At 35.8% G+C, this 25,878-nt stretch overlaps 1 protein-coding gene across 1 annotated transcript in view; it reads left to right on the top strand.

The window, feature by feature from the left end:
• The window catches only part of LOC149794898 (RRP12-like protein), a 141,065-nt gene that overhangs the window by 84,500 nt on the left and 30,687 nt on the right, over positions 1-25,878 (top strand). The window contains exons 23-27 of the mRNA XM_089964536.1: positions 2,053-2,164; positions 5,515-5,622; positions 8,194-8,351; positions 9,619-9,710; positions 22,699-22,860. Coding sequence (XP_089820662.1) covers positions 2,053-2,164; positions 5,515-5,622; positions 8,194-8,351; positions 9,619-9,710; positions 22,699-22,860 — 632 coding nt within the window. The remainder of the gene's footprint in view (positions 1-2,052; positions 2,165-5,514; positions 5,623-8,193; positions 8,352-9,618; positions 9,711-22,698; positions 22,861-25,878) is intronic.

Below are 25,878 nucleotides of genomic sequence, written 5' to 3'. Positions count from 1 at the left end.
TGACACCTAGATTTAAACTTTACATTATATAAAAATAATGTGTCATGGTTCAGCTTGACACCTAAATTTAAACTTTACATTATATAAAAATAATGTGTCATGGCTCAGCTTGACACCTAGATTTAACTTTACATTATATAAAAATAACGTGTCATGGCTTAGCTTGACACCTAAATTTAAACTTTACATTATATAAAAATAATGTGTCATGGCTCAGCTTGACACCTAGATTTAAACTTTACATTATATAAAAATAATGTGTCATGGCTTAGCTTGACACCTAAATTTAAACTTTACATTATATAAAAATAATGTGTCATGGCTCAGCTTGACACCTAGATTTAAACTTTACATTATATGAAAATAATGTGTCATGGTTCAGCTTGACACCTTGATTTAAACTTTACATTATATAAAAATAATGTGTCATGGCTCAGCTTGACACCTAGATTTAAACTTTATATCATGGCTCAGCTTGACACCTAGATTTAAATTTTACATTATATAAAAATAATGTGTCATGGCTCAGCTTGACACCTAGATTTAAACTTTACATGACATTACATATTGTGACCCATTTTATGCCTGGATTGAACTTTACATTAGATAAATAGAAGTAGCAAAAGCTTAACACATTGTTTTAATGTACTCAGTTTTAGTGAAATCAGTGCCTACTACATGGCTTGAAATGATGTGATCTTTCCATTATGAAATATATTAATATCTTTGAGAAACTAGTTGTAAAATTATGTTTTATATTGATGTATGTGAGAGATCGGATCCAAAATTATTTGTTGTATTGATATGATATATGTGAGAGATCAGATGTGAAATTATGTTTTGGAGATCAGATACAAAATTATATGTTGTATTTATATGTCTGAGAGATTGGATGTAAAATTGTTTTTTTTTTAATATGATGTCTGTGAGAGATTGGATACAAAATTATCTGTTGCATTGATATGATGTCATGTGAGAGATTGGATACAAAATTATGTGTTGTATTGATATGGTGTCTTTGAGTGAGAGATTGGATACAAGATTTTGCGTTGTATTGATATGGTGTCTGTGAGAGATTGGATACAAATTTATGTGTTGTATTGATGATGTCAGTGAGAGATTGGATACAAAATTTTGTGTTGTATTGATATGGTGTCTGAGAGATAGGATACACATTTATGTGTTGTATTGATACGGTGTCTGGGAGATTTGATACAAATTATATATTGATATGATGTCTGTGAGATTTGATACAAAATTATGTGGTGTATTGATATGGTGTCTGTGAGAGACTGGATACAAAATTGTGTTGTATTGTTGTCTGTGAGAGATTGGATACAAAATTATATGTTGTATTGATATGGTGTCTGTGAGAGATTGGATACAAAATTACGTGTTGTATTGTTATGATTTCTTTGATAGATTGGATGCAAAATTATCTGTTGTTCTGATATGATGTCTGTGAGAGATTGGATACAATTTTGCATGTGGAGTAGGCTGACTGTTGTAGACTTTGTGGAGTAGGCTGACTGTTGTAGTGGTTGCATATCGGTTGGCTGTGTTGTAGGCTTTGTGGAGTAGGCTGACTGTTGTAGGCTTTGTGGAGCAGGCTGATTATTGTAGGCTTTGTGGAGTGGATGCATATTGGTTGGCTGTGTTGTAGGCTTTGTGGAGTAGGCTGCCTGTTGTAGGCTTTGTGGAGCAGGCTGATTATTGTAGGCTTTGTAGAGTGGATGCATATTGGTTGGCTGTGTTGTAGGCTTTGTGGAGTAGGCTGATTGTTGTAGGCTTTGTGGAGCAGGCTGATTATTGTAGGCTTTGTGGAGTGGATGCATATTGGTTGGCTGTGTTGTAGGCTTTGTGGAGTAGGCTGATTGTTGTAGGGTTTGTGGAGTAGGCTGACTGTTGTAGGCTTTATGGAGTGGTTGCATATCGGTTGTCTGTGTTGATGATTTTGTGGTATAGGCTGTGAGTAGGCTGGCTGTGTTGTAGACTATATGGATTGAGTAGTAATTGTTTTCATTCATTGGTTGGCTGCTAACTTTATTTCAGGCCATACTGTGTACAAAAGAGGTTGCTGAGCGAGCCCGGGCTTCAGCATACACATTACTGGTAGAGATGGGAAATACTGTCATGAGATGGTCAGTGGATAAAACACCTAAAGGTTGGTTATTCTGTTACTGTAGATTTATTGGATATTGTTTCTTTTTTTAAGATTTAAGAATGTTATTGATTGTTTTATTGTGACCTCACATGTGACAGCAATGTTTGCACTAGTAAAGTCATAATTAACATTTTCTTATAAAAGCTAATGACTGATGTACCCAGTCTAAAACTATTTAGAACACAAGGCAAGAGGTTAATGTCACAGGAGGGGCTGAATGGGGATAAGACTTGTGAAGTTGATTTCAGACAAATTTATGTATGAAAAATGAAAGATAATGGGAAATAATTATGTACAGTATCCTTCTTTTTTCTGACCCTGTTCTAATAAGTTGTACTGTCAAAATAGAATCAACTGAGAATTTCGTATTCAGTTTGTCTTGTTATAACTGTGTATCAGACTGAATCTTGTTTAAGTGACATGCTATGTGTATCAGACTGAATCATGTTTAAGTGACGTTATGTGTATCAGACTGAATCATGTTTAAGTGACATGTTATGTGTATCAGACTGAATCATGTTTAAGCGACATGTGTATCAGACTGAATCATGTTTAAGTGACATGTTATGTGTATCAGACTGAATCATGTTTAAGTGACATGTTATGTGTATCAGACTGAATTGTGTTTAAGTGACATGTTATGTGTATCAGACTGAATCATGTTTAAGTGACGTTATGTGTATCAGACTGAATCATGTTTAAGTGACATGTTATGTGTATCAGACTGAATCATGTTTAAGTGACATGTTATGTATATCAGACTGAATCATGTTTAAGTGACATTTTATGTGGCACTTAACAGCAACATTACAAAAATTCAAATAATAGATTGAACAGGGAATAAATAGTACTGTGAACATTCCATCAGATGGTTGGTTGAACATCAGATAAATAGTAAAGTGAACATTCCCTGTCAGAGGGGTGGTTGAAAATCAAATAAATAGTAATTTGAATATTCCCTGTCAGATGATGGGTTGAACATCAAATAAATAGTAATGTGAACATTCCCTGTTAGATGATGGGTCAACCATCAAATAAATAGTAATGTGAACATTCCATCAGATGTTTGGTTGAAAATCAAATAAACAATAAAGTGAACATTCCCTGTCAGATGATCTGTTGAACGTTAATTAAACAGTAATGTGAACATTCCCTGTTAGATGATGGGTTGAACATCAAATAAATAGTAATGTGAACATTCCCTGTCATATGATAGGTTGAAATCAAATAAATAGTAATGTGAACATTCCCTGTCAGATTATAGGTTGAACATCAGATATATAGTAATGTGAACATTCCCCATCATATGATGGGTTGAACATCAAATAAACAGTAATGTGAACATTCCATGTCAGATGATCAGTTGCACAGTAAATAAGCATTAATGTGAACATTCCCTGTCAGGTGATGGGTTGAAGATCAAATAAACAGTAATGTGATATTCCCTGTCAGATGATGGGTTGAACATCAAATAAACAGTAATGTGAACATTCCCCATCAGATGGTGGGTTGAAAATCAAATAAACAATAATGTGAACATTCCCCATCAGATGATGGGTTGAACATCAAATAAATAGTAATGTGAACATTCCCCATCAGATGATAGGTTGAAATCAAATAAATAGTAATGTGAACATTCCCTGTCAGATGATAGGTTGAACATCAAATAAATAGTAATGTGAACATTCCCTGTCAGATGATAGGTTGAACATCAAATAAATAGTAATGTGAACATTCCCTGTCAGATGATAGGTTGAACATCAAATAAATAGTAATGTGAACATTCCCTGTCAGATGATAGGTTGAACATCAAATAAATAGTAATGTGAACATTCCCTGTGAGATGATGGGTTGAACATCAAATAAATAGTAATGTGAACATTCCCTGTGAGATGATGGGTTGAACATCAAATAAATAGTAATGTGAACATTCCCTGTCAGATGATGGGTTGAACATCAAATAAATAGTAATGTGAACATTCCCTGTCAGATGATGGGTTGAACATCAAATAAATAGTAATGTGAACATTCCCTGTCAGATGATGGGTTGAACATCAAATAAATAGTAATGTCAACATTCCCTGTCAGATGATGGGTTGAACATCAAATAAATAGTAATGTCAACATTCCCTGTCAGATGATGGGTTGAACATCAAATAAATAGTAATGTGAACATTCCCTGTCAGATGATGGGTTGAACATCAAATAAATAGTAATGTGAACATTCCCTGTCAGATGATGGGTTGAACATCAAATAAATAGCAATGCGAACATTCCCTGTCAGATGATGGGTTGAACATCAAATAAATAGCAATGCGAACATTCCCTGTCAGATGATGGGTTGAACATCAAATAAATAGCAATGGGAACATTCCCTGTCAGATGATGGGTTGAACATCAAATAAATAGCAATGTGAACATTCCCTGTCAGATGATGGGTTGAACATCAAATAAATAGTAATGTGAACATTCCCTGTCAGATGATGGGTTGAACATCAGATAAATAGTAATGTGAACATTCCCTGTCAGATGATGGGTTGAACATCAGATAAATAGTAATGTGAACATTCCCTGTCAGATGATGGGTTGAACATCAAATAAATAGTAATGTGAACATTCCCTGTCAGATGATAGGTTGAAATCAAATAAATAGTAATGTGAACATTCCCTGTCAGGTGATAGGTACATTGTAGCAATAGGATAACAAAAGGCAATTTAGAAATGTTTAGAAGCTATGCCTCAGGTAATTTAGAGAACTGTTGAGAATTTAATAAACAATGAAGTAGGCATCAATTTGTAGATAATTATCTACAGCTATTTACTCTTGATGTGACACATTGACATTTTAGTATAGTCTGGTTGGGGGTTTTGCTGGTCAAACTCTCAATTAAGAATAATTTTTTGCTCACTTGGCTGAAAATGGCAAATGCTGTCAGTCAACAATTCTGTCCAATTTGTAAAACCACTAGGTCAGTTTTAATCAAACTTGGCACCATGGCATGAAGAACATTCATATTTTGTATATATGACATTGATCTGACATCATATGTAGAACAAAACTTTTTATAAAAACACCCAAGATTATTGATCAGGTTGTAATTAGAAAGCATTCTGGCGCTTGCTTGTGTATGGAGTATGCTTTTAGGCCCATTGATGAAAATAAAGCAGTGTAATAGTTCAGGTCATTGAGATCAGTTGGTCATTAATCTCACAAGTCATCCATGCACTACTTGTCCCAACTAGTAAACATGGTACAGGGGCATAATGTCTCACTCACAGTACTCTTGTTGCAGTATGAAAAGTGAAACTCTGAAGTGTGACATACGACTTTTATTCTGAATGTATTTCAGAGAGTCTGGAAGAGTACTTCATGTTGGTGATGGCAGGGTTTGCTGGATCCCCACAGATGATCAGTGCTACACTGTTAGCCCTTACCAGAGTTCTTTACCAGTTTAAAGGTAATTACAATAATGTTTTAAAGGTAATTACAGTCAAGTTGTAAAGGTAATTACAATAATGTTTTTAAAGGTAATTACAGTCAAGTTTTAAAGGTAATTACAATAATGATTAAAAGGTAATTACAATAATATTTTAAAGGTATTTACAGTCACATTTGGAGATAATTACGACAGTGTTTTAAAGGTAATTACAGTACAATTTGTTCATCAGGCTGTCCTTTATCTGACTGTTTTGTTTTGCTCACCTGGCTGTAAGACCAAGTAAGGTAATGGTATGGCTCTTTGTCATGTGTTAAGAATTTCTGTATACAGTTTCTTATCAAGGGCTGCTGGACACATGTGAACCAGATTTGGCAGACAACATCTGGACATAAGGCCCTTTAAGTGTGTACAAATGATGCACATCCACCATTAAATATGGCCATCATTATTAAAAATAGATCAGCCTTTAAACAACTTCTCTGCAAAAACTGAATAGAATTTAACCAAATTTTAAGCAGAAAGCATCCTAGGATGAATACCTTTCAAGTTTGTACAGAAGATGTAGTCCTGTCATAAGATATGGCTGCTGTTACTAAAAGTAGAAAGGCCTTTAAATTGATTTCTTCTCAGAATCTTTTGTTAAATTTGACAGAAAGCATCATGGCATGAGTACTTATTATGTTTGTATAGTTTTGACCAATCTGCCATAAAAGTATTAAAAAAACACAAAAAACCCCACCTTTAATTGATAACTTCAAAACCACTAAACCATATGTAGCCAAATTTTGTGGAATGCATCCTGGCTTTTTTTTTCCTTCAAATATAGATGAAGCTGATCTACCAATCAATATGACCACCATTACTATAAATTGAAAATCGTTAATGAGACCTGTTCAGAGAAAATGCACAACAGAATTTCAAAAATAAAGTAGAAATCTTGGCATAAAAGCCATTAAATGTTTTCAGATGATGCCAGTTTGTCATCAGGTATAACCATCATTACTTCAAATTATGCCATTCTGTCATCAGGTATAACCATCATTGCTTCAAATGATGCCAATCTCTCATCAGGTATAACCATCATTGCTTCAGATGATGCCAATCTGTCATCAGCTATAGCCAACATTACTTCAAATGATGTCAGTCTGTCATCAGGTATAACCATCATTGGTTCAAATGATGGCAATCTGTCATCAGCTATAACCATCATTACTTCAGATGATGGCAGCCTGTCATCAGGTATAACCATCATTGATTCAAATGATGGCAGTCTGTCATCAGCTATAATCATCATTACTTCAGATGATGGCAGCCTGTCATCAGGTATAACCATCATTACTTAAAATGATGGCAGTCTGTCATCAGGTATAAACATCATTACTACAAATGATGGCAGTCTGTCATCAGGTATAACCATCATTTCTTCAAATGATGGCAGTCTGTCATCAGATATAACCATTATTTATAACCATCATTACTACAAATGATGCCAATCTGTCATCAGGTATAACCATCATTACTTCAGATGATGGCAGTCTGTCATCATGTATAACCATCATTACTACAAATGATGGCAATCTGTCATCAGGTATAACCATCATTACTTCAGATGATGGCAGTATGTCATCAGATATAACCATCATTTATAGCCATCTGTCATCAGGTATAACCATCATTACTTCAGATGATGGCAGTCTGTCATCAGGTATAACCATAATTACTACAAATGATGGCAATCTGTCATCAGGTATAACCATCATTACTTCAGATGATAGAAGTATGTCATTAGATATAACCATCATTTATAACCATCATTACTACAAATGATGGCAGTCTGTCATCAGGTATAACCATCATTACTTCAATTGATGGCAGTGTGCCAGCTGGTATAACCATCATTACTTAATATGATGGCAGTCTGTCATCGGGTATAACCATCATTACTTCAGATGATGGCAGCCTGTCATCAGGTATAACCATCATTACTTCAAATGATGGCAGTCTGTCATCAGGTATAACCATCATTACTACAAATGATGTCAGTCTGTCATCAGGTATAACCATCATTACTAGAAATAGAAAAACATGTAAACAACTTTTTGCATTGATTACATTACCTGACCATATTAAAATTTGGAAATTAACTTCTGTTTCCTCCTGAAGTGGAAGAAAAGCTGTCTTTCTAGTCTATATACCAAATAGACTTGAATAATAGTATCTTTGGGGAAAAAATCCTCATTTGAAATACCATTAATTGCTACCTGTAAACTCAGTTTCATTTTTTGTACATTTAATGTCACATATGTCACCTCATAAAATTTTCAGATAAAACAGCCATATGCTTGATAAAATCATTATGTTTTTAATTATTTATTGTTGCTTCAAGCATTTGTTTTTCTGCATTTTCATCCAGTGCCCTTTGAGATAGGGCAGTGAAACTTGGTTACCTTCTAAGTCTGCTAAGTAACTATACAGCTCTGTTTTAGAGGTCATAATCTGTTTTTTTTTGTTGTGAAATCAAGATATCTTTCCTTAGATGGCAGGGAACAAGAATTAAATAAATGTTCTCATTTTTTTCCACTTTTTCAGATGAGATATCCAGTTCACTGCTGGCTAGTATTGTGGACAGTGTATGTTTACTGCTGAATGCTAAACCAAGAGAGGTTGTGAAATCAGCTCTAGCATTCCTTAAAGTTCTTTTGTCGGCCTATCCAGAGACAGTTCTGTCCAGTCATCTACAGCAGCTGGTTTGTATAACATATTTAGAATAGAAATTTTCAAGTTTAGCCGATTCCTGCACCAGCTAATATATCATATATCAAAACACTTTCACGGATAACAAAATTTCATGAATTAAGGGAGACAGTTTGATGTCAGAAAATTGTTTCTTGTTTCTATCAAATAATCATAGAGTACTTCATTATCTGATCTCATAGTACTTCATTATCTGATCGCAGAGTACTTCATTATCTGATTTTTTGTTGCACCTCATGTTTAACACTAATTGTATATATTATTGACACTGACTAACAAAGATTATTGGTATACAGGTGCAACATATTTACTCCTGATCTAAAATTATAGTTCATGTCAAGACTTAGAACATTTGATTGGTCAGTTCAGGTCAAGACTTAGAATATTTGATTGGTCAGTTCAGGTCAAGACTTAGAATATTTGATTGGTCAGTTCTGCAGAACAGTTTTACAATGATTTAAACTCTTTAACTAAATCATTTGCTTAATTTGAATTGAAATTTATCTTCAGAATAAAGTTGTTTTTTTATTGTAAAATCTTAGCATGGAATTATTAGGTTATGTATTCTAAATGAGATCAAGAGATATGGATTCCAACATAATTGATGTCTCCTTATGTTATGTATTCCAAATGAGATCAAGATATATGGATTCCAACATATTTGATGTCGCATTATGTTATATATTCTAAATGAGATTTAGAGATATGGATTCCATCATATCTGATGTCTCATTAGGTTATGTATTCTAATTGAGATCAAGAGATATGGATTCAAACATATTTGGGGGCCCCGAGTGGCTGAGTGGTCTAAAGCGCTCTCAGTTACAGATCACTGCCATCTCAGCCTATGTGGGTATGTGAGAAAGCTTGCCAGTATCTTCTCATGGGTCGGTGGTTCTTTCCAGGGTTTTCCCAGGTTCTTCGTCCACCATTAATACTGGCCGCCATGTATAGCCTGTCGTGTGCTGAAAAATGGCGTTAAACCCAACAAAAACAAACAAAATATTTGATGTTTCATTTTGCTATGTATTCTAAATGAGATCAAGAGATATGGATTCCAACATAATTGATGTCTTCTTATGTTATGTATTCTAAATGAGATCAAGATATATGGATTCCAACATATTTGATGTCTCATTATGTTATGTATTCTAAATGAGATCAAGAGATATGGATTCCAACATATTTGATATCTCCTTAAGGTATGTATTCTGAATGAGATCAAGAGATATGGATTCCAACATTTTTGTCTTATTAAAGGTTGCCAGCATAGTCAGCATGAAGGAAGACTGTAGGCATCACTTTCGCTTTAAAGCAAAGGAGATTTATGCCAAGTTGATCCGAAAGTTTGGGTGAGTCTTTTTAATATGTGCATGTTTGTGTATCTCTTTGTTGAATCCTTTTTTTTTATTGCACATTAAAGGATTCATCCATTGTTCAAAATTTAAATAGTTGCCAAAAATTCTTTGTATACATCCAGACTTGCCAAAAGTTTTATTATCATTATTGATACATGATCAATCAACCAACTTCAAAGTCAGTGTTGCAGACCCATATTTCTCCATCAAGTACATTACCTGATCACGTTACATTAGGATAACTTTCTTTGCTAGTGCAGAATCCAGCCCTCCTGAAGAAAGAAAATTGTCTATGTATTATATAGACAAATGGAAGCAACTATTACAGGTTAACTCCCCTCTCTATGTCAGTTTTTACCTCCACCACCATGTGCTAAGATGTCGTCCAGACATTCAGCTAACTTCTATAAGCTACTATAACTTCTATTTACTCATTCATACATTGTTTTCAATAGTACAAAGTCAAAATGTTGTTTTATATGGTGCATACAACACGTTTGAAAACATCCAGTGAATTTATTGATAAATTTTTTTATTCCTGTCACATTTGACTTTGAACAGCCACATTCATTTTCACCAGTGGAATTTCATAGCCACACCAAACATAACTCATTTTGAATGTGCAGTTGCCATTTATTTTAGATTAAATGTGTATTTGTTGCATGCACTTGTGTTATTATCAAATGTGTATTTATTGCATGCACTTGTGTTACTATTAAATGTGTATTTGTTGCATGCACTTGTGTTACTATTAAATGTGTATTTGTTGCATGCACTTGTGTTACTATTAAATGTGTATTTGTTGCATGCACCTGTGTTATTATTAAATGTGTATTTGTTGCATGCACTTGTGTTATTATCAAATGTGTATTTATTGCATGCACTTGTGTTATTATTAAATGTGTATTTGTTGCATGCACTTGTGTTACTATTAAATGTGTATTTGTTGCATTTTCTTGTGTTATTATACTCTTTTTCATTACAGAGATTACAACATAGTGCACCGAATGCAAGCAATTCAGTCATGGATGATATTCACAAAATGTGCCTCCTCTGCACCCAGTACCCTTTATCACACTCCAGTAAAGTGAGTGTTCTATGGACAGAGAAGAATACACAGACTTATGCCCCACAGACATAGAACAAGGGTTGAAAAATTCCTACAATATAAATTTCTTAGTTTATCTCCCATGTCAGAATCACTCAATTCGAATGAAAGATGATTCTAAACAGGAGGTGGTAATGCGCTGCTATCTCAACAAGGCTTTTTATTGCAATTGTTGATGATGGAACAGGAAGAAATTTTTTGGGATCCCATTGGGATTAAACCTTTAGATCCACCCAAAAAGCAGTAGAATAAATCTGTCATATCTTGCCTCAGTCTGAATGGCCTCCATCTCCTGTCATCACTACCTAAAGGTCAAAGCCTCTGTAGGTGTAGATGACGATGACAACTAGAACACTGCCTCAGTCATCAGTTGTTGAATGTTGCAGAAGTCACCAGGCATCTCTCAGAAGCAAAATTGCAACCTCAGTAATGTAAAATGCCTGAGATTCAGTGAGCTGTATCACCGAGGTTTTTCTCACTACACCATGGCTAATGCACCGATGGCCTCCTGTAACATGAACATAAAAGATATGCAGTCCTGCACTCTACTCTAAAATCATAACATGTGGCGACTTTTCACACCGTGTTTTTAGCTCTCTCTTTCTGTTCAGGGGACAAATTAAGGTGATCAGAAAACTGACAGCACAAAAGTTGCCACTGCATCTGTCAACTCCACTTTCCATATCCAAATGTCATGCTCAGGGACCGTTCCAGAGAATATAGTAAATTCCCTAAGAAGACAAAATCACCATGACCAAGCGAATTATAATTAGTCATACACTCCTCTTCTCACTGTCAGGTAGGGCAGGGAGATAGAAAATGTTTCTCCTCCAAGGGTCCCTCCAGCCATCTGTGACTTACTTTTTCCCAGTCCACTAGAGACCCACCCATGGGTGCAATGCTCTTTGTCAGACTTGGATTAGCCTTTTACCACACAATGATTGGGTGATCCAAGTCATGTCAGTGGGCCTCAGAATCACTTTTATCAGTCCTTCTCCACCTTCACTGTCGCCCTTTATGATGGAAACTGCCAGGGACATCTTTTACTTGTCTAATGGATGGTGGAGATTATGTGAAAGCCACATGCTCTAGGCTTCTTTTCTGGTGATGAAATTCAACTGCTAAGTTAGACATGTGATCAGCCTCAGCAGGCTGAAGCAATTTATTTTATCCCTGAAATTCAAAATGGAGATGGTAAAGTCTGTCCATTAATCTTTTAGTGTGACATGATAACTATATGATCTGCCTAGACCTTTCAGTATTTTCACATTCCAGTCCATGCAATATCATACATATATATTTGCTTCACAAATCAGGGCAAAGTATATCAACTCTGTGCTCTTTCTTTTATCGTTGGGCCTTGGAAACTTTAATTTGTATAATCTATTCATTCAGGATGACCTCATCCATAGTGAAAGCAAGGCACATTAAAAACATTGGGAAGTTTGGTTTTTGCCCAAAATTTGAACAAGCTTCATTGGCAGTCCTCAGTGATAATAAACATCAAGAAGTCGGACCTTATCTCATCCCAGCATTTTGGCAATCTCTGTGTGAAGTTTTTCACACCTCTCATTCTCTCCAAATGCATAAAAAAATGTCATTCATGTGTCAGAAAGGGTATCTCTTTGAGGGAGTTTCTTCACTTCCTCTGTCTATTCTATGTAGCAGCAGATTACCCCTTGGCCACCTTCATAAGTGATCAAATGGCTCTTCAAGCCCAGTGGCAACCTTGTCATGGGCCAGCTAGTACATTTTGATCTTGACCCACATCAAAAACTTCTTTCTTCTGTGTATAGACAGGAAGTGGCTTATAGCTGGAATATCCATCAAAAACTCAAAATGGAAAATATAGATTTCGTACAGATGCCAGTCTAGATTGTATACACATGCCAGTCTGTTGTGTTGGGAACCACACTTACTAGCTGACTTCATGAAGTCAGAGGCAAGTGGATAGTTCAGAAGATGGCTCTTCACATCAGCCTTCTGGAAATGAAATCCATTCTCAATGCCTTCAGGACATGGGTAGAACACATGTACATAGTTCAGGAGATGGCTTTTCACGTCAACCTTCTGGAAATGAAAGCCATTCTCAGTGCCTTCAAGACATGGGTAGAATGCCTGTGGATGGTTCAAGAGATGGCTCTACACATCAGCCTTCTGGATATGAAATCCATTCTCAATGCCTTCAAGACATGGGTAGAACGCCTGTGGATAGTTCAGGAGATGGCTCTTCACATCAGCCTTCTGGAAATTGAAGCCATTCTCAATGCCTTCAAGACATCGGTAGAATGCCTCTGGATAGTTCAGGAGATGGCTCTTCACATCAGCCTTCTGGAAATGAAATCCATTCTCAATGCCTGCCTGTGGATAGTTTAGGAGATGGCTCTTCACATCAGCCTTCTGGATATGAAAGACATTCTCAATGCCTTCAAGTCATGGGTAGAATGCTTGCGGATAGTTAGGAGATGGCTCTTCACATCAGCCTTCTGGAAATGAAAGCCATTCTCAATGCCTTCAGGTCATGGGTATAATGCTTGTGGATAGTTCAGGAGATGGCTCTTCACATCAGCCTTCTGGAAATGAAGTCACCAGACCTTTGCATCATGTATGATATTGCCAATACCAGATGGATATTGAGATCAACCACATACCAGGGAGGCTCAACCTTTTAGCTGACTGATTGTCAAGGAGAGGACAACTACTGCACACAGAGGGGTCTCTCCTTTCTTCCACATTCAGTCAAGTTAGTGCCTTATGGGGTATACCAGTGATAGAACATCTTGCAGTGTGATGGAGCAGCAAATAGCCCACCATCTTCCCTCTTCTTGACCCAGAGCATGGGATGTCAATGTAAGTCAGATAGGAGGGAATGCAGGTCTGTGCCTTCCCTCCATCAGTCCCAAACATAGGTCAGAAAGTAAGGAACATGAGCTGCCAGATAGTTCTGATGGCCCCTCTATATTGGAACAAATCCATGATCAACGATCTGATCTCCCTGGCAATAGATGTGCCCGAGAAAGTTGTAGTGACCCCAGCCTGCTCAAGCAGCCCAGATTGCCACTGTTCCATCAAAGAAACTCCTCCTTCTTGCCTGGCTCTTGCCAAGGATGCTGTCATGAAAAGGATTTCGGAACTTAAGTTGTGGAGAGAATCACAACAGCTTTAAGGCTTTCCATTCTGAAGGGAAACAAAGGGAAATGGTATGTTTTTAATTTCTGATATTACGTAACAGAGGTCACACCACTCTCTTCCTCCTTTCCTCAGTAGGCCAACTTCTTTTTCTTTCTCTTTGAAGACAAGAAGTTAACCCCCATCACCATAAAGCGCTACTGGTCCATGATCTCGGACATGATCCACCATTATGGATGAGATGATATTGGGCACAGCAAGGACTTGTCCCATTTGCTGTCCAATTTCAATTTATCCAAACCAAACTCACATTCTTCCCAAAATGGAATCTTCCTGGGTGCTGACATAACTTAACTCATCCAAGTTTAAGCCCCTGTCATCCACATCCATCAATCACCTATCATATAAGACTTACTTTTAGATAATGCTTTCCTCAGGATGCAGAGTCAGTGAGCTACATGCCATCTCCAATTAATGGAACTAAATGCATTTCTCTCCAGACAAATCAGTTGTCTTAATGACAGTACCTGGTTTCATTGTGAAAAACAGTATGCTGTCAGTAGGCAATTGGCAGGTAACAATTCATACACCAATCGATACATCGAGAGAGGTGAGCCTACAAGATCGTGTACACATTCTCATATATTATCGGAAGCATACATGGAATGTTTGTAATGGCCATACAGGCCTTTTCTGCCCCTTGAGTCTGGAGAGCAAGGCGCAACACAACTAGTGCTAGCTGTTTGGTTGAGTGGAGTTATAAAATCTGTGTTACACTGACTCTCTCAGGAATAGTAACTCCTCATGAAAATCTCATCTCGTGAAATATATGCAGTTTCCATGTGGCATTTAGATTTAACATCTCTATTCGAAACATAGTGGAATCAGTTGGATGGCATGCCTGGACCATTTCTTTCAGCTTCTTTCTGCAGGACATGGTCTCACAGTGGAGGCAATTGAAAGTGCTTAGAATTTTTTTTTTAAAGTGAGACCATAATCAAGTGCAGAATCTCACAGTGATATCCATTGCAGGTAAATAAAATGTGATGATATAGCATAAGGACAATTTTATCCATTAGTAGAGCAGTCAGGTACCTCCTGTGTGACACAGATAAAGGTCGGATGCTCAGCATTTCCTCCTCATCTTACCTGTTCTCCTAATGTAATGTTATTAGGTAATATATTTGATGGAGAAAGCAGATGTTTTAGTAAATTATGCTTCTTCTATATTACTTACCTGATCACGTTACAAATAATCCTTTCCACCCTTCTCTGCGATGTGGTCATCCTTTTTAGGTGTCACTCAGATAAAAAAACTGGCTTAAACTGGGTATAATAGTGGTCACCTTTGGAGTAGAATGGTGAGTTAACTTGCAAGACTTTTTTCCTCTTGATGTCTATCAAATATATCGACTGAAAGAAGTTTTTCCGTTTTTCTGGGAAGGCTGGATTTGATGGTAACCAAGAAAGTTATAATAATGTAATGTGATCAGGTGAGTATTACTGGAGGAACATAATTTAATTTAAAAGTTTATATTTCACTCCAAGACTTTTTATGATGTTTAGTTAGTCCTAAATGAAAATGGTACTGATCTAAATTCTAATATTATCTTGAAAATGTTGTTATCGCTTCTTCTGGACAAAGTCATATTGGCCTAGGGTTTTCATCCGAAATCTTTATACCATGTCTAGCTGGTCCTAAACAAAGTATGTTGCCCTTGAGACATCCAATTTAGCTCCGTCTGGCCATTTTCATAATCTTGAATGGATGGTCATATCGACATTGGGGTTTGTCTTAAAGACCTCTTATGACATCTAGTTGGGTCCTAAATGAAAATGGTGCTGATATGACATCCAATATGGCCACCACAGCAGCCATTATGTTAATGCTACTCGTCATGAATGGAAAGCCCTATCAGCATGGTAGGCATTTTATGCTGTCGGATTGATTTTAAAAGAAACCATGCTGATCTGATATCCAATATGGCCAGCACAGCAGCCGTCTTCAAAATTTATCACTAATTCTCTTTGATGGAATGGAAATGAACACGGGGTTTTCACCAAAAAAAATTATGGTGTCTAGACAGTTCCAAATGAAAATGATGTTGATCCAGCACCCAATATGAAATCTTAAAATTTTCCTATTGCTACTCCTGCTCAGTTTGTGGTCATATTGACAGGGTTTTCACCAAAAGACATGATATCTAGTTGGTCCTTGCTGAACATTGTACCATGAAGATGTGTGGTATAGATGTGACAGTGAACATATTGAAACTCTTCTCACAATTTCTCTTGAATTAATGGATATATTGGCATGGTGTTTTCACCTAGTCTCTGAATGGTATCTAGTTTGTCCTAAATTAAATGGGGTCATCTTACATCCAGAATTGCTGCCACAATAACATAAAATCTTCACACTCAAGAATATCAGAGATGGTTTCAACACTCACATTTAAAAGAAGAAATGGTCTTATCTTGAATTCCAGGAAATTCTTTTCAGACAGTAGACACTTAATGGGACTCTTGTTTGCTATTCAGCTTTCTTTGTCTTGAATATTTGGGTTGGGGTTTCCATCTATCCATCTGTTATCCACTCTTTTGTTTCCATGGCAAGACTCCAAAACAATTTATGATATATCTCTGAAATTGGTACACATTTTAGACTAGTAGTCGAGATGTACTATTCACAATTCTTTACTTTAAATATTGTTAACATTTTCATCCATTTGTCTTTTCATCCAACGTTCCGTCATTGAGACTAATTTCTGGAGCATAAGCCCAAAACCATTCAAGATATATCTGTTTAGTACACAAATGAACTATTAGTTCTGATGTGCCTTTCACTAGCCACAATTCTTCTGTTTTAATACTTTTATTTTTATTGTCCATCTGCCCATTTATCCATCAATTGTCTACTTTTCATTGGGTAGGGGGAATTCCAAAATCAATTCAGCTAACACTATAAAATTTAAGTTTATCACACATATTAGACTAATGGTGTTGATGTGATATGGCATACATATTGGACTGATGGTGTGGATGTGATATGCCACACATATTGGACTAATGGTGTGGATGTGATATGCCACACATATTAGACTGATGGTGTTGATGTGATATGGCACACATATTAGACTGATGGTGTAGATGTGATATGCCACACATATTGGACTAATGGTGTGGATGTGATATGGCACACATATTGGACTAATGGTGTTGATGTGATATGGCACACATATTAGACTGATGGTGTAGATGTGATATGGCACACATATTAGACTGATGGTGTAGATGTGATATGCCACACATATTGGACTGATGGTGTGGATGTGATATGGCACACATATTAGACTGATGGTGTGGATGTGATATGGCACACATATTAGACTGATGGTGTGGATGTTATATGGCACACATATTAGACTGATGGTGTGGATGTGATATGCCACACATATTGGACTGATGGTGTGGATGTGATATGGCACACATATTAGACTGATGGTGTGGATGTGATATGGCACAAATATTAGACTGATGGTGTGGATGTGATATGGCACACACATTTGACTGATGGTGTGGATGTTATATGGCACACATATTAGACTGATGGTGTGGATGTGATACGGCACACATATTGGACTGATGGTGTAGATGTGATATGACACACATATTATACTGATGGTGTGGATGTGATACGACACATATTGGACTGATGGTGTGGATGTGATAAGGCACACATTTTAGATTAATGGTGTAGATAAGATATGGCACACATTGGACTGATGTTGTGGATGTGATATGGCACACATATTGGACTGATGGTGTGGATGTGATAAGGCACACATTTTAGATTAATGGTGTAGATAAGATATGGCACACATTGGACTGATGTTGTGGATGTGATATGGCACACATATTAGACTGATGGTGTGGATGTGATATGACACATATTAGACTAATGGTGTAGATGTGATATGGTACACATTAGACAGTGGTGTAGATGTGATATGGTACATGTATTGGACAGTGGTGTAGATATGATGTGGAACACCTATTAGTGGTGTAGACGTGATATGCCACATATATTAGGCTAGTGTTGTAGATGTGATACAGCACACATAATAGACAGTGGTGTAGATGTGATATGGAACACATTAGACAATGGTGTAGATGTGATGTGGAACATGTATTAGTGGTGTAGATGTGATATGGAATACATATTAGACAGTGGTATAGATGTGATATGGAACACATTAGACAGTGGTGTAGATGTGATGTGGAACATGTTTTAGTGGTGTAGATGTGATATGGAATACATATTAGACAATGGTGTAGATGTGATGTGGAACATGTATTAGTGGTGTAGATGTGATATGGAATACATATTAGACAGTGGTGCAGATGTGATATTGAACACATATTAGACTGGTGTAAATGTGATATGGAACACATATTAGACAAACAATATAGCTGTGCTTTGTGCTATCTGCTGACCTTCAATTTCAATATTTGTAATGTTTTTATCTGTTTGGTCACCATCTATCCTTCATTTACAGTTTCATTTCTGAAACACTTCTCAGGAAGCCCACTTTGCATTCTTCTTTATCCACATTGACAAAGACATAAAATCTTTAACAAGTCATTGTCTCTTAGCATGCATTCTGTGAGGTGTGGAATATTTATGATTCCATCATTTTGGTGTCTTTTAAAAATCTTCCTGGTATGTAATTAATGTTTAATGGTGTTTTGTTTTAACAACACCCCTCCCCATGTAATACAAAATTAGTTTTTTTTTATCCCTCTGATATGTAACACAAATTTAATGGCATTATTTATTCCCCTTGTGTGTACTACAAGTTCAATGGTTTATTTATTACCAGGTATGTAATAAAAGTTTATTGGTTTTATGTATTCCCAGGTGTGTAGTGCAAGTTTAATGGTTGTATTGCCCTGGTATTTAATAGAAGTTTAATGGCTTTATTTCTTCCTCTGATATATAATACAAGTTTAATGGTTGTATTTATTTCTCTGGTGGGTAATACAAGTCAATTATTTGATTTATTTCCCTGATGTCTAATACAAGCTTAATGGTTATATTTATTCTTCTGGTGTGTAATACAATTTTAATGGTTGTATTTATTCCCTTCGGTGTGTAATACAATTTTAATGGTTGTATTTATTCCCTTGGTGTGTGATATAATTTTAATGGTTGTATTTATTCTTCTAGTGTGTAATATAATTTTATTGGTTGTATTTATTACCTTGTTGTGTAATATAATTTTAATGGTTGTATTTATTCCCTTGGTGTGTGATATAATTTTAATGGTTGTATTTATTCCTCTGGTGTTTATTACCATTTTAATGGTTGTATTTATTCCCCTGTGTGCAATACAATTTTAATGGTTGTATTTATTCCTCTAGTGTGTAACACAAGCTTAATGTAATTTATTCCCCAAATGTATAATACAGGTCAATTATTTTATTTACTCACCAGGTTTAATGGTTTTATTTTTTTCCCATGTATGTAATACAAGTTTAATGTTTTATTTATTAATGTGATGTGTAATACAGGTTTATGGTTTTATTTATGTGTGTGATGTGTAATACAAATTAATGGTTTTATTTATTAGTGTGATGTGTAATACAAGTTAATGGTTTTATTTATTATCTCGGTGTGTAATACAAGTTAATGGTTTTATTTATTAGTGTGATGTGTAATACAAGTTAATGGTTTTATTTATTATCTCGGTGTGTAATACAAGTTTATGGTTTTATTTATTAGTGTGATGTGTAATACAAGTTAATGGTTTTATTTATTATCTCGGTGTGTAATACAAGTTAATGGTTTTATTTATTAGTGTAATGTGTAATACAAGTTAATGGTTTTATTTATTATCTCGGTGTGTAATACAGGTTTATGGTTTTATTTATTAATGTGATGTGTAATACAAGTTAATGGTTTTATTTATTAGTGTGATGTGTAATACAAGTTAATGGTTTTATTAGTGTGATGTGTAATACAAGTTAATGGTTTTATTTATTATCTCGGTGTGTAATACAAGTTTATGGTTTTATTTATTAGTGTGATGTGTAATACAAGTTAATGGTTTTATTTATTATCTCGGTGTGTAATACAGGTTTATGGTTTTATTTATTAGTGTGATGTGTAATACAAGTTAATGGTTTTATGTATTATCTCGGTGTGTAATACAAGTGTATGGTTTTATTTATTATCTAGGTGTGTAATACAAGTTAATGGTTTTATTTATTACCCAGGTGTGTAATGCAAGTTAATGGTTTTTTATTTATTACCCAGGTGTGTAATACAAGTTAATGGTTTTATTTATTACCCAGGTGTGTAATACAAGTTAATGGTTTTATTTATTATCCAGATGTGTAATATAAGTTTATGGTTTTATTTATTACCCAGGTGTGTAATACAAGTTAATGGTTTTATTTATTATCTAGGTGTGTAATACAAGTTAATGGTTTTATTTATTATCTAGGTGTGTAATACAAGTTAATGGTTTTATTTATTACCCAGGTATGTGTGTGTGTGTGTGAGTGTGATTAGGATTTTTAACGTAGCTTTTAACAATATTTCAGTCATATCGGTACGATGTCTGCAGTGTGGCAGTTTATAGTGATGTCTAATACTGGGGCATCATGCAGCAGACACGTATCATAATGTTCCACCCAGTCACATTATCCTGACACGAGGCCGACCAGTCCTAACACTCACCTCTTAATGCTGCGCGCCAAGTGAGGCAGCTGTTAGTACCATTTTTGTAAGTCTTTGATATGACTCGGTCAGCTGCTGTGGTGTGTCCTTGAGAAGGGCACTTAACTATCAATTCCTGAGCATGACGTAGTTGATGAATTGAAAGTGCCATTCAGACCAACAAAAGAGAAGAAAACAACACAAGGGATGATTAAGCTACAGACAACATTAATAATTGATGACAATGAAGGATGTGAAAAATATATTATACCCAAAACAGTAATTAGCAGAATTTCAATGAAAGCAGTAATTAATAATATATAAGTAAAAACAGTAATCAGTAGTAAATCAGTGAAAACAGTAATCAGTAGTGTATCACTGACAGCAGTAATCAGTAGTGTATCACTGAAAACAGTAATCACTAGTGTATCACTGAAAACAGTAATCACTAATGTATCACTGAAAATAGTAATCAATAGTTTATCACTTAAAACAGTAATCAGTATATCACTTAAACAGTAATCAGTATATCACTGAAAACAAATCATTATCTCACTGAAAACAGTAATCAGTATATCACTGAAAACAATAATCATTATATCACTGAAAACAGTAATCAGTATATCACTGAAAACAGTAATCAGTATATCACTGAAAACAGTAATCATTATATCACTGAAAACAGTAATCAGTATATCACTGAAAACAGTAATAAGTAGTATATCAGTGAAAATAATAATCAATAGTATTTTCCTGAAAACCATAATCAGATTATCAGTGAAAACAATAACCAGTAATATATCACTGGAAACAGTAGTGAGTAGTATATCACTGAAAACAACAATCAATTGTATATCACTGAAAACAATAATAAGTATCAGTACAACAATGAAAACAGTAATCAGTAGTATATTAGTGTATGTATGTATGTGTTTTGGATTTTTAACATCACTTTAACAATTTTTCAGTCATATTGCTACTGTGTCTGCAGTGTGACAGTTTATAGTAATGTCTAGCACTGGGGCATCATGCACAGACATGTAGCATGATGACCTACCCAGTCACACTACCCTGACTCCAGGCCAACCTACACTTAACACTAACCTCTTAATGTTGTGCACCAAGCGAGGCAGCTGTTAGTACCATTTTTATAAGTCTTTGGTATGATTCAGCTGGTATTTGAACTCATGACTTCCAACATCCAAGGTGGACACTTTAACCATTATTTCACTGGAGAAGTACGGGTATATCATTGAAAACAGTAATCAGTAGTATGTGAGTGAAAACAGTAATCAGTAGTATATCATTGAAAACAGTAATCAGTAGTATGTGAGTGAAAACAGTAATCAGTAGTATATCAGTGAAAACACCCACATATTCTTCTCATTGGTTAGACATACCATGAAAAACTGCCAGCTAAAGCATAACTCTAGTTAAAACATTCACAACCATCCATCCAAATAGTCATCAGTGCGTATATTATCTTTACAAAATATCAATGTGAATAAAAGTTTAGACAAAATCAGTTATTATTTTTTTTTAATGTTCATTAATGTTGTGTGATTTTGTTCATCTATGGAGTATAGAATGTATCATAATTCACAGTTGTGTGTATCCTAATACACCATTGTGTCTCTCCTAATACATAGATGTGTTTATCTTTATACACAGTTGCGTGTATGCTAATAAACCAGTAAGTATCCTAATACATAGATGTGGGTATCCAAATAAACCAGTATGTATCCTATAATACATAGATGTTTTTATCTTCATATAGTTGCATCTTAATAAACAGTTGTGCTTATCCTAATACATAGTTGGGTATCTTAATACATGGTTGTGTATATCTTAATACTATGTGGTAAGTATCCTAATAATTGTGTGTATCATAATACATAATTATGTGTATCCTAATACACAGTTGCATCCTAGTACATAGGTGTGTGTATCATGATATGAAATACAGTTTGTTACATTGAAGTATGAGCTGTAACTTATTTTTTATGTATCTGCTATTGATTTAGGTATGAGACAATCTATGGCATGGTTCCAGAAGGGTTGAGGAAAGTGCTAGCAAACATTAAGAAAACACAGGAGCGGTCTAAGAGGAAGAAGAAAGAGACAGAGAATGACAAGTCAGAAGAAGAAGATGAGAATGAGAAGAAACTGAAAACTCAGCCAGAGTGGTGAGTAATCAGGGCTGTGGTCTCCCAGGGTCAGTAAACTGTACTGGCATTCCTCAAGTTTTCTGTCAGTTCCACTGTTCTCCTCCACAGCCCCACTCCAGTTTAAATGGTGTTGTCAGTATACCATTATTGCATCATCATACATCGTAAGGTTCCATCAGTCGACTGGATTTTCTGTCAACTCCACTGTCCACCCTACTCCTCCTTAGCCCCACTCCAAGTTAAATGCTGTCACCTACCATACCTTCAGAGCATCTTCATAACCAGTAAAGGCCCCATCACACTGCAAGGCTTTTGTTTCAGACTGCTATGACCATTGATAAAGAGCAATTTAATTTAGATAAACACTTTTTTTCTATATAATAAAAGCATTTGCAGTACTTTTGTGAATACTATTGGTCAAGTGGAATCTTTTTCAGTTACGTGACTTATGTTTATCATTTCGCCAAGACAGATTTCTGGGATGAATTTTGCATAATGTATTATGTTCCCAGTTCAAATCAGAGTGGAGCATGTTATTCTAATGCCCTTCATCTGTGTATTTGTATGTCCACACATCTGTAGGTCCATTCAGAGTACCCATTTTGGTGCACAAACACCAAATCGTATGTCTGTGTACTCTATAAAAAGTTATGACATTACGTCAATACAAAATCCTTCTTTTATTCACAGAGTTGTATCATACCATTTGTTGCTTTGACATGAAAATAATACAGTATTTAAGATAACATCAGATTGTATATATGTGCTTCAGGTGACAGATTTTGTCTTTGTATATATTATTGGATCAAGGGCCTGAGACTTAAATTACCATTTATATAATCTTGAATCTATATTTAAGAACATTGTCCTATAATACCTATTTATGATACTTCAGCCATTTTCTTTTACTATGCCGACTGTCTGTTTAGTTTAATTTATCATGTTAACATTCATGGGAAGTGAGACATGGCAGTAACTCTAATGGCAGCATTGAGCTCACTATAGTCATCCTTGGCAGTTTCTTAAGGTTTTGTTTAAACTTTTTAAGCAATGTTGTGATAACAGTTTTGACATGCATGTCCCATTATTTTTGGTGATTAGTAATGGTTTGATTGTGGGTTCAACTTGCTGGCGATGGCTTTCAGAAATGTTTTGAACCTGGGCTTGATTCTAAAGCAATGGCCTTCATATTGGCCATGAACTCGACTTACAGGTCCTGTCTTTTCAGCAATTCCTTGATCATGGTTCAACTTGAAGGTGATGTCTTTCAGCAATGGTTTAGTCATGGGCTTGACTTGCAGGTCCTGGCCTATATGTTGGTCATGGGCTTGACTCATAGGCCCTGGCCTTCATGTTGATCATGGACTCAACTCTCAGGCCCAGGCCTTCATGTTGGTCATGGGTTTGACTCACAGTCCCAAGCCTTCATGTTGATCATGGGCTCAACTCTTAGGCCCAGAACTTAATGCTGGTCATGGGCTTGACTCACAGGCCCTGACCTTCATATTGATCATGGATTCACAGGACCAGGCCTTCATGTTGGTAATGGGCTTGACTGACAGGGTCTGACCTTCATGTTGATCATGGATTCACAGGCCCAGGCCTTCATGTTGGTCATGGGCTTGACTAACGGGTCTGACCTTCATGTTGATTATGGATTCACAGGCCCAGGCCCAGGCCTTTATGTTGGTTAAGGGCTCGACTTGCAGCCCCAGTCTTTTCAGAACTTATTTGATTATGGAATCTCAACTCATAGGCACAGGCCTTCTATTTGTCATGTATTCAGTTTGCAGGCCCTATCTTTTCAGCATTACTTTGATCATTGGCTTGACTTGCAGGCCCATGCCTTTATGTTGGTCATGGGCTTAACCTGCAGGTCCTCTCTTTTCAGCAATAAAGATCATGGGCTCAACTCACTGGCCCTGGTCTTCATACTGGTAATGGATTCAACTTGCAGGCCCAGTCTTTTCAGCAATTTTTTAATCATAGGCTCCACTTGCAGACCCAGGCCTTTATGTTGGTCATGAGTTCAACTTACAGGCCCTCTCTGCTTAGCAATTATTTATCATGATCTCGACTTACAGCTACATCTTTTTTTCAGATAATTGTTCACAACAATATGATATTTTATTTATTTTTAGTGCTGACTGATGGTTTCTCATTATGAGCTTGAAACTTTGATTTTCAGATAATTCAATTCTTTTATGTTGAGCTAAATTCATGTCACATTGTACTGTGTATACTGTATGTATGGTAAAATAGAACCAGTTACCTTTTCTAAATAGAGTAATTATTATTATTATTATTATTATGATTATTATTATTATGTACAGACGTATATTTTGCTGTATTATTTACATACAGTTGTGCACTGATGTCAGAATGTTATGTCACAAAGTGTTGTTGTTGTTGTTGTTGTGGGGTTTAACGCCATTTTTCAGCACACGATAGGCCATATATGGCGGCCAGTATTAATGGTGGAGGAAGAACCCGGGAAAACCCCGGAAAGAACCACCGACCCACGAGAAGCTACTGGCATGCTTTCTCACATATCTACATTGGCTGAATCTGAGACTTTAAACCGCGCAGACAGAGGTGAGATGGCAGTGATCCGTAACAGCGAACGCTTTAGATCACTCGGCCACTCGAGGCCCCTGTCACAAAGTGTTTTAGTTGTTTACTGATGTCAGAATGTTATGTCACAAAGTCTTATAGTTGTGTACTGATGTCAAAATGTTATGTCACAAAGTGTTACAGTTGTGTACTGATGTCAGAATGTTACGTCACAAAGTGTTATGTTTGGTGACATGCATGAGGCATTTGTTGTAAAAAATAGGAATTCCTCCTTTTCTCCATGCATTGGTGACAACTTCATTTAAAAACTGCTCATAGATTAAGAAAATGAGTATATAATAAGTAAGTTCTGCATTCAAATGGAGACAGCCCAAGTGGTCTAAAGCTCTCACTGTTATGGATCACTGCCATCTCACCTCTTTCTGCATGGGTTTGAGTCTCATATTCGGCTAATGTGGTTAT

Source organism: Sinohyriopsis cumingii, chromosome 7, assembly GCF_028554795.1.
Source record: "Sinohyriopsis cumingii isolate HCF-2022 chromosome 7, ASM2855479v2, whole genome shotgun sequence".
NCBI lineage: Eukaryota > Metazoa > Mollusca > Bivalvia > Unionida > Unionidae > Sinohyriopsis > Sinohyriopsis cumingii.
Note: the sequence above shows the minus strand (reverse complement) of the source record. Positions and strands in the feature narration are given on the sequence as shown.